Source organism: Sorex fumeus, unplaced genomic scaffold (assembly GCF_029834395.1).
Source record: "Sorex fumeus unplaced genomic scaffold, SorFum_2.1 ptg000043l, whole genome shotgun sequence".
In the NCBI taxonomy this organism is placed as follows: domain Eukaryota; kingdom Metazoa; phylum Chordata; class Mammalia; order Eulipotyphla; family Soricidae; genus Sorex; species Sorex fumeus.
The window spans coordinates 4,652,561-4,667,207 of record NW_026606100.1 but is presented as its reverse complement, the minus strand read 5'-3'; the positions used below and the strand labels follow the sequence as shown (position 1 = coordinate 4,667,207).

The window sequence follows — 14,647 nt, the reverse complement described above, 5'->3', positions numbered from 1 at the left end:
AAGTGCAATATTACAAGTAAAACCATCACAAGTAAAATCATCTTTAAAGGCAAGAGATAGGGGTCTGGAGAGACAAGGGCGCTTGCCGAGTGCCCGCTCTGCGTGCAGGAGGCCCCATCTGCCACACGACACGGTCCCAAGCACCAGCGGGAGTGACCCTGAGCAATGAGCCAGGTGCAGTAATCCCTGAGCACCACCAGGTGTGGCCCAAAAGCCAAAGAACCCAAACTGAAAAATAAGAACACAGAACATGCCCTAGAGACACAAAAACCTCTCAGGGCAGAACACAAAAACCCCAGGACCTCCCCGTGGTGTTGACAGAGACAATGAGAGAAGCTCTGGGGAAGCAACCTGGGGGCTTCTGCCAGCCCCTCCATCCGGCGGCCAGTGCCAGCACGCAGACCGGCAGAGCTGGCATCTCGGCTGCGCGACTGGCTCAGGGGAGCAGGGGGCGGTCAGCTCACCTGAAATAATCGCAGGACGCAGCCAGCAGGATGCGGTGGGCCTCGATGTGTCTGCCCTCCACCACCAGGACCACGTCAAAGAGGATGCCGCTGTCTCGCAGCGCCAGGAGCCCGCGGAGCAGCGCCTGCGAGTGCTGGGCGCTTCGGTAGGTGTTGTTGACGCAGTGCGTGTGCGAGGGCTGCGCGGGCAACTTGCACAGCTGCGTGAACTCCTGCTCCTCCGCCATCCTCGCCACCACACTGGACCGCACCACCGCGGGCGTCAGCTGGCAAGACAGAGGGGACGTGAGCGAGGCAGGGACGGATGTCCAGCCCGGGGCCCCAGGGATCGCCCTGCTCCCCGAGGCCCGGCGGCTCCTGGCTCTGGCTCCTCCTTCCAGGCCCCTGGAGTCCCTGCTGCCTCACACCCACGTTCCCCATCCCCCCGCTGCTCATCCAGACTCGGCCTTCATCATTGCCGAGATTCTTCACGTCCCTCCATCCCCGCTGTCATCTGGAAGACAGGATCTTCCACACCCTGGCTTGGCGCCCCGACTCCTCTGTGGCCTCACCGGGAGGCTTCTCGGGTTCCGTGGGCATAAGCGAGGGGAATCAAAGCAGGAATCCCAGTGGGGAAATCTGACATTGGTCACCGGTAAACACAGAGCACCAGCACAGACCAGGTTCTCCAGGACTCTGCCTCCCTCTTGCTGAGAAAGAACAAAACTAGGCACCAGAGTCACAAGGCCTGGGCAGGGAGCAGTCAGGAGACCCAGGGGAGAGCTACACGGTAACTGGGACGCGGGTGTCCAGGGCCTGCTGGGTATCCGAGTCAGACACAGTAACTTCAACAGGACCTGCTGCTGCACCTTCTCTTTGGCGTGTTTTGGTGGGCTTTCCTTCTTTTCTGCATGGTGTTTCACTTCATTTGGGGTGGTGGGGTGGTCTGGGCTATATCCAGCAGTGCTCAGGGGCTATTGCTGGCTCAGAGGTGACCACTGGCAGTATTGGAGGTAGTACGAAGGACTCTTTTTGAGAGGGTGGCATTTGGGCCACACTGGCTCTATGCCCAGGAGAGACCCCTGAAGGTACTCAGGGGACCTGATGTGGTAGCGGATTCAAACCAGGGTCGTGGTCACCACAGACACATGCAAGACAAACTCTACTATCTGTCGGCCAGCCACTGTCAAGTGTTCTTTTTGCTTGGTTTGTTTTGGGGCCACACCCAGCTGCACTCAAGGCTTACTCCTGCCTCTATGCTCAGGGATAACTCCCGGCAGGTGTGTGGCGCCAGGTGGACAAACACCCTACCCCCTGTAATGTTTCTCTATCTCTTTGTAGAATGCTTTCAATTCAAGATCACCTCCCGATAATTGACTCAGTACACTTAAAAAGCATAAATTGACTTAAAGAGGAGTGTGAGAAATCCAATCAGTAAAACAAATCTACCACACAGTTTACTCATGCATTTGGAACTAACCACAAGCAACCACAAACCGCAGGATGCTTTGGGTCAGGGGGCGGAGGCTGACCCGGTCGGCCAGCTCATGGGAGTCTAGTAGCCATCTGCCTTCCCCACCTCAAATTCCCCCACGACCCCTCCCCCCACTCAGATTTGTTTCTTCTCCAATTCCTTACTTACTTTGAAAAGAAAATATGAAAAATGTTTAAGACTTGCCAAAAAAAGCAGAGGCTTCCCTCTGCATTGCTGGGGCTCCGGGCCAATGTCTTCCTCCTCCTCCTCCTCCTCTCCAGAGTTCTGCCCCCCCACCCCCGCCAGCATCCCATCCAACATCCAACATGCTGAATTCTTAGTCTGTCTCTTGGACTTGGGACCTGTGTCCACCCACCCTATCCTTTTCACCCTCTACGAACTTGTGCTTTCTCACCAAGGCCCAGAGACCAGAGACCACCTGGGTGCCCTCCCCACCAGAAAACCCTGCCTAGGTCAGCTCTCCCTATTCTTAGCCTTTCCATTCAGTCAGCGCATCTGCCCCAGTCCACCCTTCTTTTTTTTGGGGGGGGGGGGCACAGCCAGCAGCTCAGGACTTACTCTTGGTTCTATGCTCAGATATTATTCCTGTCGGTACTCGGGAGAAGCATATGGGATGTAGGGGGTCGAACTTGGGTCGGATGCAAGGCAAACACCCTACTCACTGTACTATCGCTCTACCCCCTCACCCCTCTTTTTCAGGAGCATTTTCAGCTCAACACCAAATCCAGCCAGCAGCGCCCTCAGCCCCACTCACCAACCCATGTTGTTTTGCTACTGGCATTGCCACGAGTTCCACATTTGAGGCCTCGTGGCCTGAACGACCTCTTTCCTCTCTAACCCAAGTTTCTTATCAGATGCTCTGTTCTAATTTCTTCTCTCAGCCGGTCATCCCCTTATTCATCCACAGTCACTACTCTGGGTCAGACTGCAGCCAGGATGCTGCAACCAATTTCCAGTCTTCTGTCGCATCCTCCCTGACTTCCCTGCCCAGGATGCACGGGGTACCCCGACCCCCCAATCCCAACTCCTCTCCACAGCTTCTTTTTTTGTTTTTGTTTTTGGCCACACCTGGCAATGCTTAGGGGTTACTCCAGGTGGTTCTCAGGGGGACCATACAGGACGCCAGGGATCAACGTGAGTTAGCTCTGTGCAAGGCAAATGCCCCTACCCACTATACTATGGCTCAGGCCCCACACACAGCTTTTCGAGTGCTGATTCCTACCACCTGCTGCTTAGGGTGCCCTCTGATCTTGCACAAAACCATCTTGTCCCTTGACTAGTGACCTTTGACAGGCACCTGGCATCCTCTGAACAATTCCGACTCCCACCTGAGTCCTTTCTGTCTCCAACATCCCCTGCACGGCTAAGGTCTAACTCTATCACCTCTCTGCATCACTGCACCAAGAACACGACAGGCATGTTCCAACACAGAAGCCATCCCACCTCCCGCGCACAAGGAAGTTCGGACTTATCTCACCCACGTCTCTTATCCCCACCCCTTGTCCCATTACACCACTGACCACACATGTCTGGGCACTCAGCTCCTATCTCTAGGCCACAGTTTTCTTCTTACTGTGAACCCTGTGAAGTCAACATTTTCTTAGGGAGCGGATGCAAGGGCTGACTGCCCAATGGGCACCAAGACCAGGTGGGTCCCCGACCTGTTATCACAGCAGCCACATCTGCTACAAATACAGGGTACCGAGTTCACCAGGAAGAGCGCCTCCATGGCAGACAAAGGACACCAGTCAAGCACAGAGGGTGTAGAAGAAAATGAACCAACTGCCTGCTCTGAAGGAACGCAGCCTGAAATGCAATATATTCAAGACCACACGTCACAAAGCGTGCAGTGGCCAAGTCCAAAAGGTCCACCATCGAAATGAGGCCTGGTGCAATATTGAGTGGATACAACTCTAGGAAATGATTTAACTGAACAAAGCAGAGCTACAGTTCCAGCCATCAACCTGGAGAAATCTCCAAGTCACACAAGGAAAGAATAGCATGCTGCAGAACATATACACAATGTTTTCTTACAAAGGGTTTTAAGTATTTCCAATACTTCTTATACATGAAGTATTATGGAATAGTAAAGGCACTCGAGGAAATCATGGCAAAGGTAATCTCCAGGAGGGAAAAAAAAAGAATGTTTTGTGTTTTTGATGCTGGAAGTCAAATCTTAAATATGGGGGACATAAGCTCTGAGTCACATCCCCTAACTATGTTTTATTTATTAAAAAAAAATTAAATAGGGGCTGGAGCAATAGCACAGCAGGTAGGGCATTTGCCTTGAGTGCAGCGGACCCGGGTTTGATTCCCAGCTTCCCATATGGTCCCTGGAGCACCGCCAGGAATAATTCCTGAGTACATGAGCCAGGAGTAACCCTGTGCATTGCCGGGTATGACCCAAAAAGCAATAAATAAATAAATAAATAAAGCAGGGGTTGGGGCTGCATGCAGTCGACCCAGGTTCGAGGTTCGATCCCTGCACCCCAGTGGTTCCCTGAGCCTGCCAGGAGTGATCATTGAGCACAGAGCCAGGAGTAAGTCCTGAGCACTAATGAGTGTGTACCCCCCTACAAAAAAAAAAGAAGTGGGGCAGGGAGCAGTTCTAGAAACATAGCATAGAGCCTAAGGTTCACCCTTAAATGAACAGACTCTAGTTTGATTCCTGGCACCACATGGTTCACACACCCTGCTAGATCACAGGGTGCAGGCCTAAAGGCTCCTGAACACAGCTGGGCATAGCCCTGGGGGTTCCCATGCACTGTCAGAATGGCCCGAGCAGCATTGCATCCTCAGCCCCTCAAGTTAAGTTACAGTTCTATTGACTGGAAACAGCCAGGAGAAGGAAGATGATGTATAAAGACAGGGAGAAGTCGTTAGTCTCTGCACTTTTCTGTTCATGTGAAACATCTAATAATTAAGGTCTCCAACTTATTTTTGAATATAAGACATTCACACGATTACAATTCAGAAGGTACGGAAAGGCACATAATGAGACTTCAATTTCCCTCCCACCTATGCCACATTCAGAGCCTCTCTCTGGGAAAACCACATCAACTTTCCCCCTATAACCTTCCAAGTGGCATCCAGGGATTCACAGGGAATCTAGAAATCTATAACATTTTCTTCCCTTTATGATCTGCATAGGATCGCTTCCTACCTCTCCCACTGTCCAGTTCTTTGGGGGAGCCATGTTTTCTTTCCTTTTTTTTTTTTTGCTTTTTAGATCACACCCGGCGATGCACTCAGGAATTACTCCTGGTGGTGCTCAGGGTACCATATGGGATGCTGGGAATTGAACCCAGGTCGACCGCCGTGTGCAAGGCAAACGCCCTACCTGCTGTACTATTGCTTCAGCCCCAGCCATGTTTTCATTTTATCAGTTTTTTTTCCAGAGATGAATCTGGATTTCTCCTATTATTTTTACACTGAAAGTTATTTAAAGACACCATACAAGCATCAGTTTTGACGAAAATTTCTTTTATACAGAACTGATGGGTCATTTAGAATTTTTTTAATTAAATTTTGTTTGTTTTTTTGTGCCACACCCAGTAATGTTCAGAGATTATGCTTGACTCTGAACTCAGATGTTACTCCTGGTGGCGCTCCGGGGACCATATGAGATGCTGGGGATGAAACCTGGGTAGCCCCATGCAAGGCAAGCACCCTACCCCGCTATAGTATCTCTCAGGCTCCAAAGGTCATTTTATTTTTAACATGTATTTGCCATTTAAATGTGTAATGCCAGATTGGCAACCACAGAAACTGAGCCAATTTATATGTCCATCAGCAAAGTACAAGAATTACCGTGTAGCTAATCAACAGTGTTTCTTTTTACTCTTTGCTGACTTAACAGATGGAAAACCACATTTCACAGTATAACCACATTTCTGTAATTGACCATATTGCAAAAAAAAAAAAATGAAGTGGGATGCAGAACATCCTTTGTCAATCCTTTCTCATGCCTGTTTTTCTGAAGCCAAGAAATGTTCTCAGGAGCTCACTCAGTGGCTCCTCATCTTTCTATCCTCTTCCCAGAGGCTGCTCTGTGTCCTGAAGCCCTACACTTAATTTCCTCCTGCAGTAGCAATCACAGGCAAGACCCTCGATTCTGGGTTGTCTCCAACTGGGATGGGACAGATAGCACTAAGGATTAAGGTGCTTGCTTTGCATGAAGTTGACTAAGGTTCGATTCCCAGCACCCCCTATGCTCCACCAGGCAGCTCTAGGAATGATCCCTGAATGAAGAGCCAGGAGAAAGCCCTAAGCACAAGCCAGGTGTAGCCCCCTAAAAAATATAAGCCCCCACAAAAGCAAAATAAAGCTTTAGAGGGAAACTAAGAAGTCCACTTTTATATCTCTGGTAGGTACAAACCAAGAACTGTCAAGTAAATTTTTGATAATCTCACAGATGAAGGAGTCAAGAGCATTTTAAAAAACTGTCAGCTCAATACCATCCCCTGAGACAGGCTGGCCCTCTTTGTGTGGTCCAAAAACGGAGCCTGCCCTCAATGAATCCCAGTCCTGGGGAGAAGAGAGCCAAGTCCGCAACAAAGGGCAAGTGGCAATTTGGGAAGTGGGAAATGGATCCAATTTGGGAAGCGGGAAATGGGCACCAGGTCCTAATAATCTCTGGAGGGGGAAATGAGTTCTTATCTCTGGAGGGGGGGGAAGGGTCCTTATCTCTGGAAGGGCACTGGGTCCTTATCTCTGGAGGTGTGACGGATTCTTATTTCTGGAGGAGCAGTGGGTTCTAATCTGTGGAAGGGAAATAGGTTCTTTTCTGGAGGGGCAGTGGGTTCTTATTCCTGGAGGTGCAATGGGTTCTTAATTCTGGAGGAGCACTGAGTTTTTATCTCTGGAGGGACAATGAGACATTACTTCTGGAGGGGCAGTGGGTTCTTATCTCTGGAGGATAAATGGGTTTTTATTTCTGTTGGGGCAATAGGTCCTTATCTCGGAAGGAGCAGTGTGGTTTTTATTTCCGGAGGGGCAACGGGTCTCTCTTTCAGGAAGGGGAGCCTTGGTCGGGGTGCCTATTTGGGAAGGACTCTGGATGCCTCGAGAAAACAGAGTCGCGGCGCGCGCAAAACCAGGTGTGCAGGCCCAGCCCCAAGGGGTCTAGAAAGAGGGACCCCCCCCCACCTCCCGGGGAGGAGCCTGCTGCAGCCTGCGGCGGCTCCGCGGGCCTGCCCGCGCCCGCTGCAAAGAGTCGGAACCCACGGCCGTCTCCTGGCCACCCCCGGCAGGTTCTGCACTGACAGCGCCACCTCCACGGCGACTTCTCCCGGCCCCGCGCGAGCTGCCGAGGCTCGGGGCTCCGTGGATCGCAGTCCCGGGGAGGCGGCAGGGCACGGGGCCGAGGAAACCGAGGCTCCGGAGGTCCAAGGTCACGCCGGGACTAACAGCGCGGCCCCGACCCACCCGCCTGTTGCAGGTCCCGCCCGCGCAGCGCCCGAGGGTCGCGGCCGGAGAAAGGCCGCGCTCGGACCCGCTTCGAACGACACGGCTAGTGCAGGCGCGCCGAGGCCCACCGCCCCGCCGCAGCCCCCCGGACCGTTCGGACGGCGGCGAGCGCCGGCTCCCGGCCCCAGCTGCGTCCCCGCCTGCCCCCGCGGGGGTCGCTCCGCGGAGCCCCCGCCACGTCAGGCCGCGACTCACCTCCGGCCGCTGGCCCGCGCCGCCCGGCCGCCCACCGCCCCCGCGCGCCCCCGCGCGCCGCGCGCCCGGCGCCCGATCGCCCACTCCGGCCACCCAGGTCCGCGATCGCCGCCGCAGCCCGCGCCGGGCAGCTCACCTGGCGCCGCTGCAAGCCGAGGCCACACTCGCGGGAGGCGGGGGCGGGGCGGGGCGCGCGGCCGGGGGCGGGGCACGGCCGGTCACGTGCGCGCACTGCGCAGGCGCGGCGCAGCTCGGGCGGCGGGGGCGGGGGGGGCGGCTCGGGGGCGGCGGGGGCGGCTGCGGGCTGGGGACGCGACCGGCGGGGGCGCGGGAGGTGTGTCGCGAAGCCCGGGCACGGGTCTCTGCAGAGAATGGCCTCGGCCCCCGGCTGAGGGGTGCGTCTCTGCACCTGCCACAGCTCCTGAGAACCGACGGGCTGAGCGAATGAATGAATGAATGAATGAAGGATTGGGGTTTTTTTGGCGAGTCAAACCCTGTAAATTCATTTCCTCCTTCCTTCCCTCTCCCTCATCTCCCCTCTGATTCCTTCCCTCCATGCATTCTTTCCTCCTCCCTCCCCTCTCATTCTTTCCCTCCCTCGCTTATTCTCCCTCTCGCGCATCACTCTCCCAAGACCTCCGGCACTCATTCATTCACTCGCTTCTCGCTCCCTCTGGGTTTCCACTCTGCTCCCTCACCTCCTGCGGTGCCCCCTCAACCTCCCGTTGCGCCCGAGTGGATGGCCCGCCCTCTGCTGGATAGGGAGAGTTGGTGAGCTTAGCCCGCGTGCACCGCTGTGTTTGCCCATTTTCGACTGAGATTCTGAAGTCAATCTCATCTCCAGCTCGAAGGATTGGTCCCAGCCGTCCTGGAGGACCGCTCTCGGCGTCCAGTTTCTCCCCAGCGCCGAGGTTCATCTGTGATAATGCATCCAGCCACGAGAGCAGCCAAGTCTCCCCCGGATACCTGGGGTGGGGCCATCCTGCCCCAAGGTCTGAGAGAGGGGAGAGGATGTGGTCTGCCCCAAGGTCTGAGAGGATGGGGAGAGGATGTGGCTCTAGAGGCTCTTGGTTGAAAAACAGAGTGATGAACTGGAAGGTACCACAGAAGGGGAGTTAAAGTGAGGGGAAGACTGCTGAGACAATAAGGGACAGAAGTGGACTCTGGTGGAGGGTGTGATGAGGGATTGTGTTAACACATGTAATCCTCCCACAAACAGTATTGTAAACCATGGTGCCTAGGACGAAATGTTAAGAATTTTTAAAAAGACGATGGGCCAGAGAGATAACGTAGAAGTTGCTTCCTTTGGATGTGGCAGATCCGTGATGGATCTCCCAGCGCCACCTATGAGCACTACCAGGAGTGATCTGTGAGCATCACTAGATCTGGCCCAAAAAGAAAGAGAAAGAAGAGAGGCCAGACAGATAGCACAGGGGAGAAGGCAACTGTCTTGCATGCAACTGACCCAGATTTAATCACCTGCATCACATATGGTTACCTGACTCCCGTCATGTGTGACTCCTGAGCACAGCTGGGTCAGGTCCAAGCTTTCTGGGAAAGGAAGAAAAAAAAGAAAAAATAGGGGCTGGTGCAATAGCACAGCGGGTAGGGCGTTTGCCTTGCACGTGGCCAACCCGGGTTCAATTCCCAGCATCCCATATGGTCCCCTGAGCACCGCCAGGAGTAACTCCTGAGTGCAGAGCCAGGAGTAACCCCTGTGCATCGCCAGGTGTGACCCAAAAAGAAAAAAGAAAAAAAAGGAAAAATAGAGGAAGAAAAACAAAAAGATACCCTGTCCCAGCTGAGCCCAAAGAACTGTCTGAGGGTTCCATACAGGAGCTAGAGCATAGGCACTGCCTCTGGGAGCAAAGGTTTTAATGGGCATGGTCTTCCTGGAAGACTCTGGAGATGATTCTTCCAGATGTGTAACAGATGAGAACTTGGGGGATTGGGGAAAGCATTCCTCGAAGGGGTCAGTGTCAGCTAAAGCATGGAGGTGAGATCCAGGATAGTAGTTGAGAGGCTGCCAGGAGTTTCTGAGCCTGCCAGGTGCACTGGAGTGTTGGTACTAAGCCAGGACATTAGGTCGAGCCTTTGAACACTGCCCTGGAAGCAGGAAGCAGAACCGAGGCCCTACTTTTACTTTAAGTGGGCAAGCTAAACTCGTGAGTCCGATTATCTGGAGAAGTACAGCATGCTCTCATATGCCCGCCTGGTCATACATTATCTTGGCAGTACGAGGCAGCAGTTTTCCCCTCTCTTACACATCCTTAATCTGGTTTGACCTTCAAGTATCAGTATGAGCCTTCTCTTTGCCCTATGTGTAACCAACCACAAGAATGTGGGGGACGTAATTTGTAGAGCCTAGGTGTCCAGCTCCACATCTTCCTCTGACATTTTAATCATGACAACGTAGCTTTGACAAGACAATGTATACCCTGATGTTTTTTTGACGAATGTTCATCCTGTAACTGTTTGTACTCTCATTAGTGAGTCTTTCTTTGTGATGAAGTCATTAGGATGTAACTGATTAAAAAAAAAAATAGAATAAAAGGAGGCCTCTGGCAGTTGCTCTTCGCCTTGGCCCTCCACGCTCTCTACATTCCTCTCGTGTGTCTTGCCTCTGCACCTCCGACCAAAAGAATATTCACGCAGCACTGGAGACTGGATACAGCCTAGTCCACACCCCACACAGGTGACAGAGGCTAGACTGGAGAGTGGAAGTGGGCTGAGCAAAGCTGCAGCAGATAGATTTGGCCTCAGGAGGGGAGGGAGTAAGGGCAGTCAGAGCTGGTTGGAAACCTGTGAAGGACCCAGATTCCCCAGTATGAATGAGTTAGTGAGGAACGGGGAAACCCAAGTGAGGGTAGGGGGCAGGGGCTCCACATGATCCAGAGCAGGTTTGGGGGCAGTGAGCTGGACTTCGGCCCCTGGTCAGGTGAGGAGCCTACAGCCGAGAGTCAAAACGAGTACCGAGCTGGAGTCGCCCCAGCCACTGCCAGTGTGTTCCCTCCAAATACTGAGAAGAGGTGATGCCTAGAGTCAGAGGAAGTTTGGGGGTCAGAAGAGCTAAAGCACAGCACGAAGCTCACTAGTACAGGGAATCCAAAGGACTAAGAGAGTGAAGACCCAGTGGGCCAGGGTGTGAGGGTGACCCTGAGGGTGACACTTAGGGAAGAGGAGGTGGAGCTCTTAGGAGCCTTTCCTCGGGGGTCCAATGCAGCCTTGGTGACCGATGTGTAATGGAGGCGATTAAGGCCAAGAGGACGACTGGGCTGAACCTGATTTCTGAGATGAGGACAATGGAACAGAGCACACTCAGGGTAGGAGTGGGTGCCCAAAGGATGAGTGACGGGGGTGAGGCCAGAAGTTGGGGTCAGGGGGAGACACTCTCTATTCTCCTCCCCTGAGAGAAGCTATCTCAAAATATGCCCCAGATAAAGTCAGTGGTTCTGAAAGTCCTCAGAGGAAAGTAGCAAGACAGGAGGAAACTTCAGAAGCTGGTGTGCAGGACAATCTGGTATCTCCATCCAATGGGTTTTTGCTTCCTAGGACATCATCCAACACTTCATCTGTCCTTCTTGGCTGTACCCCAGCACCCATTAATAGGGCTGGCACTCAATAGATACTAAGTAAATATAAGTGGCAAATATCATGGTAGAGACATAAGAAGCAGAGTCGGTTAAAGGTCTGGCATTTTGGGCTGGAGAGATTGTGCAGAGGGTAAAGCCTATAGCTTGCATGCACGAGGCCCCAAGTTCAGCCCCTAGCACTGAATGGCCCTGGAGCCCTGTGGCCCTCGTAACCCTCAGCACCACCAGGCATGAGCACCGCTGTATTGCCAGGTTAGTATTGCCACTGGTGGCCCAAAGGCCACTGAGTACTGCAGAGGTGCCCTCCCCACAAAGTACTGGTAGCAATGACAGGTGAATTTTGAAACCTCAACCTAATGTAAGCTGTTGCAAACATGCTTTCTGTGAAGAAATTTCATCAGGTACCCTCTGCAAACTAAAATTGAGAAAACTTTTGGGGCTGGAGAGATAGCACAGCGGGTAGGGCATTTGCCTTGCAAGCGGCCAACCCGGGTTCGATTCCCAAGGTCCCATATGGTCCCCTGAGCACCTCCAGGAGTAACTCCTGAGTGAATGGCCAGGAGTAACCCCTGTGCATCGCCAGGTGTGACCCAAAAAGCAAAAAAATAAAATAAAATAAAATACACATGTGCACCACAGCCAGAAAGTGCAATTCATGAGGAGCATGTGTGAAGTGTGAGCTTCAAGGGGAGTCCTGGCAAATACTCCAACCAGAATGTGGTGCCTAGGCACTATAATTAAAGAGTGTAGCCCTAGGGGCCAGAGAGATAATACAGTGGTAGGGTGTTTGCCTTGTGTGCAGCTGACTCAGGTTCAATCTCAGGCACCCCATGTGGTCCCCTGAGCACTGGCAGGAGGCAGGAGGAAGTCTTGAGAGCACTGCTGGATATGGCAAGGAAAGAAGGAGAGAGAGAGGAAGAAAGGGAAGGAAGGGAAGAAAGAAAGAAAGAAAGAAAGAAAGAGAGAGAGAGAGAGAGAGAGAAAGAAAGAAAGAAAGAAAGAAAGAAAGAAAGAAAGGGAAGGGAAGGAAAGAAGGAAAGAAAGAGAGAAGGAAGAAAGGAAGGAAGAAAGGAGAGAGAGAAGGAAAGGAGGAAAGAGAGAAGGAGGAAAGGAAGGAAAGAAGGAAGGGAGAAGGAAGGAAGCTAGCAAGCAGGCAGCTATCTAGTCCTAGTTTCAGAGTCAAATATTCAGATAGATCCCAGCCATAACACAGTAAGGACCTGCCTTCCTTGCATGCCGCTAACATGAGTTTGTCACCTGGAATCACATACAGTACACCTGGAGCACTGTTCGTGCAGAGCTTAGAATAAGCCCTAAACATTGCAGGGTGTGACCCCCCTCCCCCCAGTCAATAAAGAGTGTGACCCTCAGAGAACATCATAGCTAGTGTGGAAGTCCAGCAGCCTCCACCACAGCCAGTTTGGATGATCCCAGGTCACTGCAACAACAACCACAATGAAGGGAAAGAAAAACACAAATTTGATCTTCAGATAACCCAATATATGTATGTTTGTCTTCGCAAATATATGTGGTTTACAGGTCCCCCAAATCTTTGGAATTTCCTAAGTGATTACAGTAATGAAAGCTTCTTTTGTTCTCTTGTGCTTAGTTACTGAAAATGCCCCAGAGCTTTAGGCCATGAGGAGTACAGTAGGCAGGACACTTGTCTTGCAGACAGCTGACCGGGTTTGACCCCAGGCATCTCATAGAATTCCCCCAAGCCCACCAGGAGTGATCCTGGGTGCAGTGCCAGAAATAAGCCCTGAGTACTGCTGGGTGTGGCCCCCAAAATAAAATGAAAGTGACTTCAAGTGAGTGTCCTACTACTTATAACAAACCTCGTTACACCACCACTGGATTTTTGCTAATGAAGTAGCTTGGAAAGCACCTAAGGCTGGGAAGGTCACTTCATGGGGGTATCAATCAACTAGGAACAAAGGGTGAACTCTCAGTTCTGTCTCCAAACATCTGGGGAGGCTAGAGGGTAGAGGTCGAATAGACCTGGTGCTTTATATCCAAATGCAGATTAGAGGGTCAACAATGGAAAATCATTCATATGACTTCAGTGAGGGCTGGGGATGTGGCTCAGTGGTAGAACACAAAGCACAAGGACATAAGTTCAGTCCCCAGCACCAACCCACATGACCAATGCGACCTTCAGTGCTCAGAGAGCTTTTCTTTTTTATTTTTAAATTTTCTACTTTTTTTGCTTTTTGGGTCATACCCGGCGATGCACACTGTTATTATCATACTTCTGGCTCTGCAGTCAGAAATTACTCCTGGTGGTGCTCAGGGGACTATATGGGATGCTGGGAATCGAACCCAGGTCGGCTGCATGCAAGGCAAATGTCCTACTCACTGTGCTATCTCCAGGTCTCAGAGAGCTTTTAAGACAGCAGATTCCACACAAAGGGTGGAGATGCAAAATGTTACCCCTCTTGGGAGTATCACTGTATCACTGTCATCCCATCGTTCATGGATTTACTCGAGCGGGCGCCAGTAACAGCTCTATCCCTCCCAGCCTTGAGATTTTAGCAGCCTCTCCTGATTCATTTTTCCCAACGATTGGAAGCTCTTTCAGGGTCAGGAGAATGAGACCTTTATCATTTCTGTTTTTGGCATATCGAATACGCCACGAGGAGCTTGCCAGGCTCTGCCTGTGCGGGTGGGATACTCTTGGTAGCTTGCCGGGCTCTCTGAGAGGCATATATATATAGCACTGTAGCACTGTTTTTCCGTCGTTCATCGATTTGCTAGAGCGGGCCCAGTAATGTCTCCACTGTGACAATTGTTTGGCATATCGAATACATCACAGGGAGCTTGCCAGGCTTTGCCATGCGGGTGAGATACTCTCAGTAGTTTGTCGGGCTCTCCGAGAGGGTTGGCTGAGTCGACCACATGCAAGGCAAATACACTTCTGCTGTGCTATCGCTCCAGCCCATATATATATATATATATATATATATATATATATATATATATATATTTCTCTCTCTGAAGAGAGTAGCGTGTAGTACTCTTTGTTAACATCTGATTTGGGCATGTCCTCCTTAAATGACAGACCTGCATCAGGAACCTGGGTGGGCAGGTCATACTCCAGGTCCAACAGGCAGGATTGGCAAACATTCTTCAGTTGGCCGCAGGACTGGCACACTTGGGTCTTCTTGAAATGCATATGAACTCCAGGACACCAACAAAATGGTGTGAATGGTCTGGCATAGATTTTGCATTCCTTGCATTTTCTTTGGTCATCTGGACATACGGGTTTTCTCCAAGACACGTCTGGCACAGAATCGGGAAGTCTGTGTCCTGCCAGTTCTGCCTGTTGGATGTGTTGGAGCCCAGCAAGGTCATCTTGAGCTTGTCCAGAGACGGCGGCAGCTTCTGAGTCGGGACAGACACCACCACAATCCTGTCAGGCCCGAGGCCGACTCCCCAGCTGCAACATCTTA

General features: G+C 52.0%; 1 protein-coding gene across 1 annotated transcript in view; it reads right to left on the bottom strand.

The window, feature by feature from the left end:
* Nucleotides 1-7,787, bottom strand: part of KLHL22 (kelch like family member 22) — a 41,179-nt gene extending 33,392 nt beyond the window's left edge. The window contains exons 1-2 of the mRNA XM_056120699.1: nt 7,739-7,787; nt 465-730 (exon numbers count right to left, since the gene is read on the bottom strand). Of these exons, the coding sequence (XP_055976674.1) occupies nt 465-691 (227 nt within the window). The 5' untranslated portion in view covers nt 692-730; nt 7,739-7,787. The remainder of the gene's footprint in view (nt 1-464; nt 731-7,738) is intronic.
* Between the last annotated feature and the right edge of the window lie 6,860 nt (nt 7,788-14,647).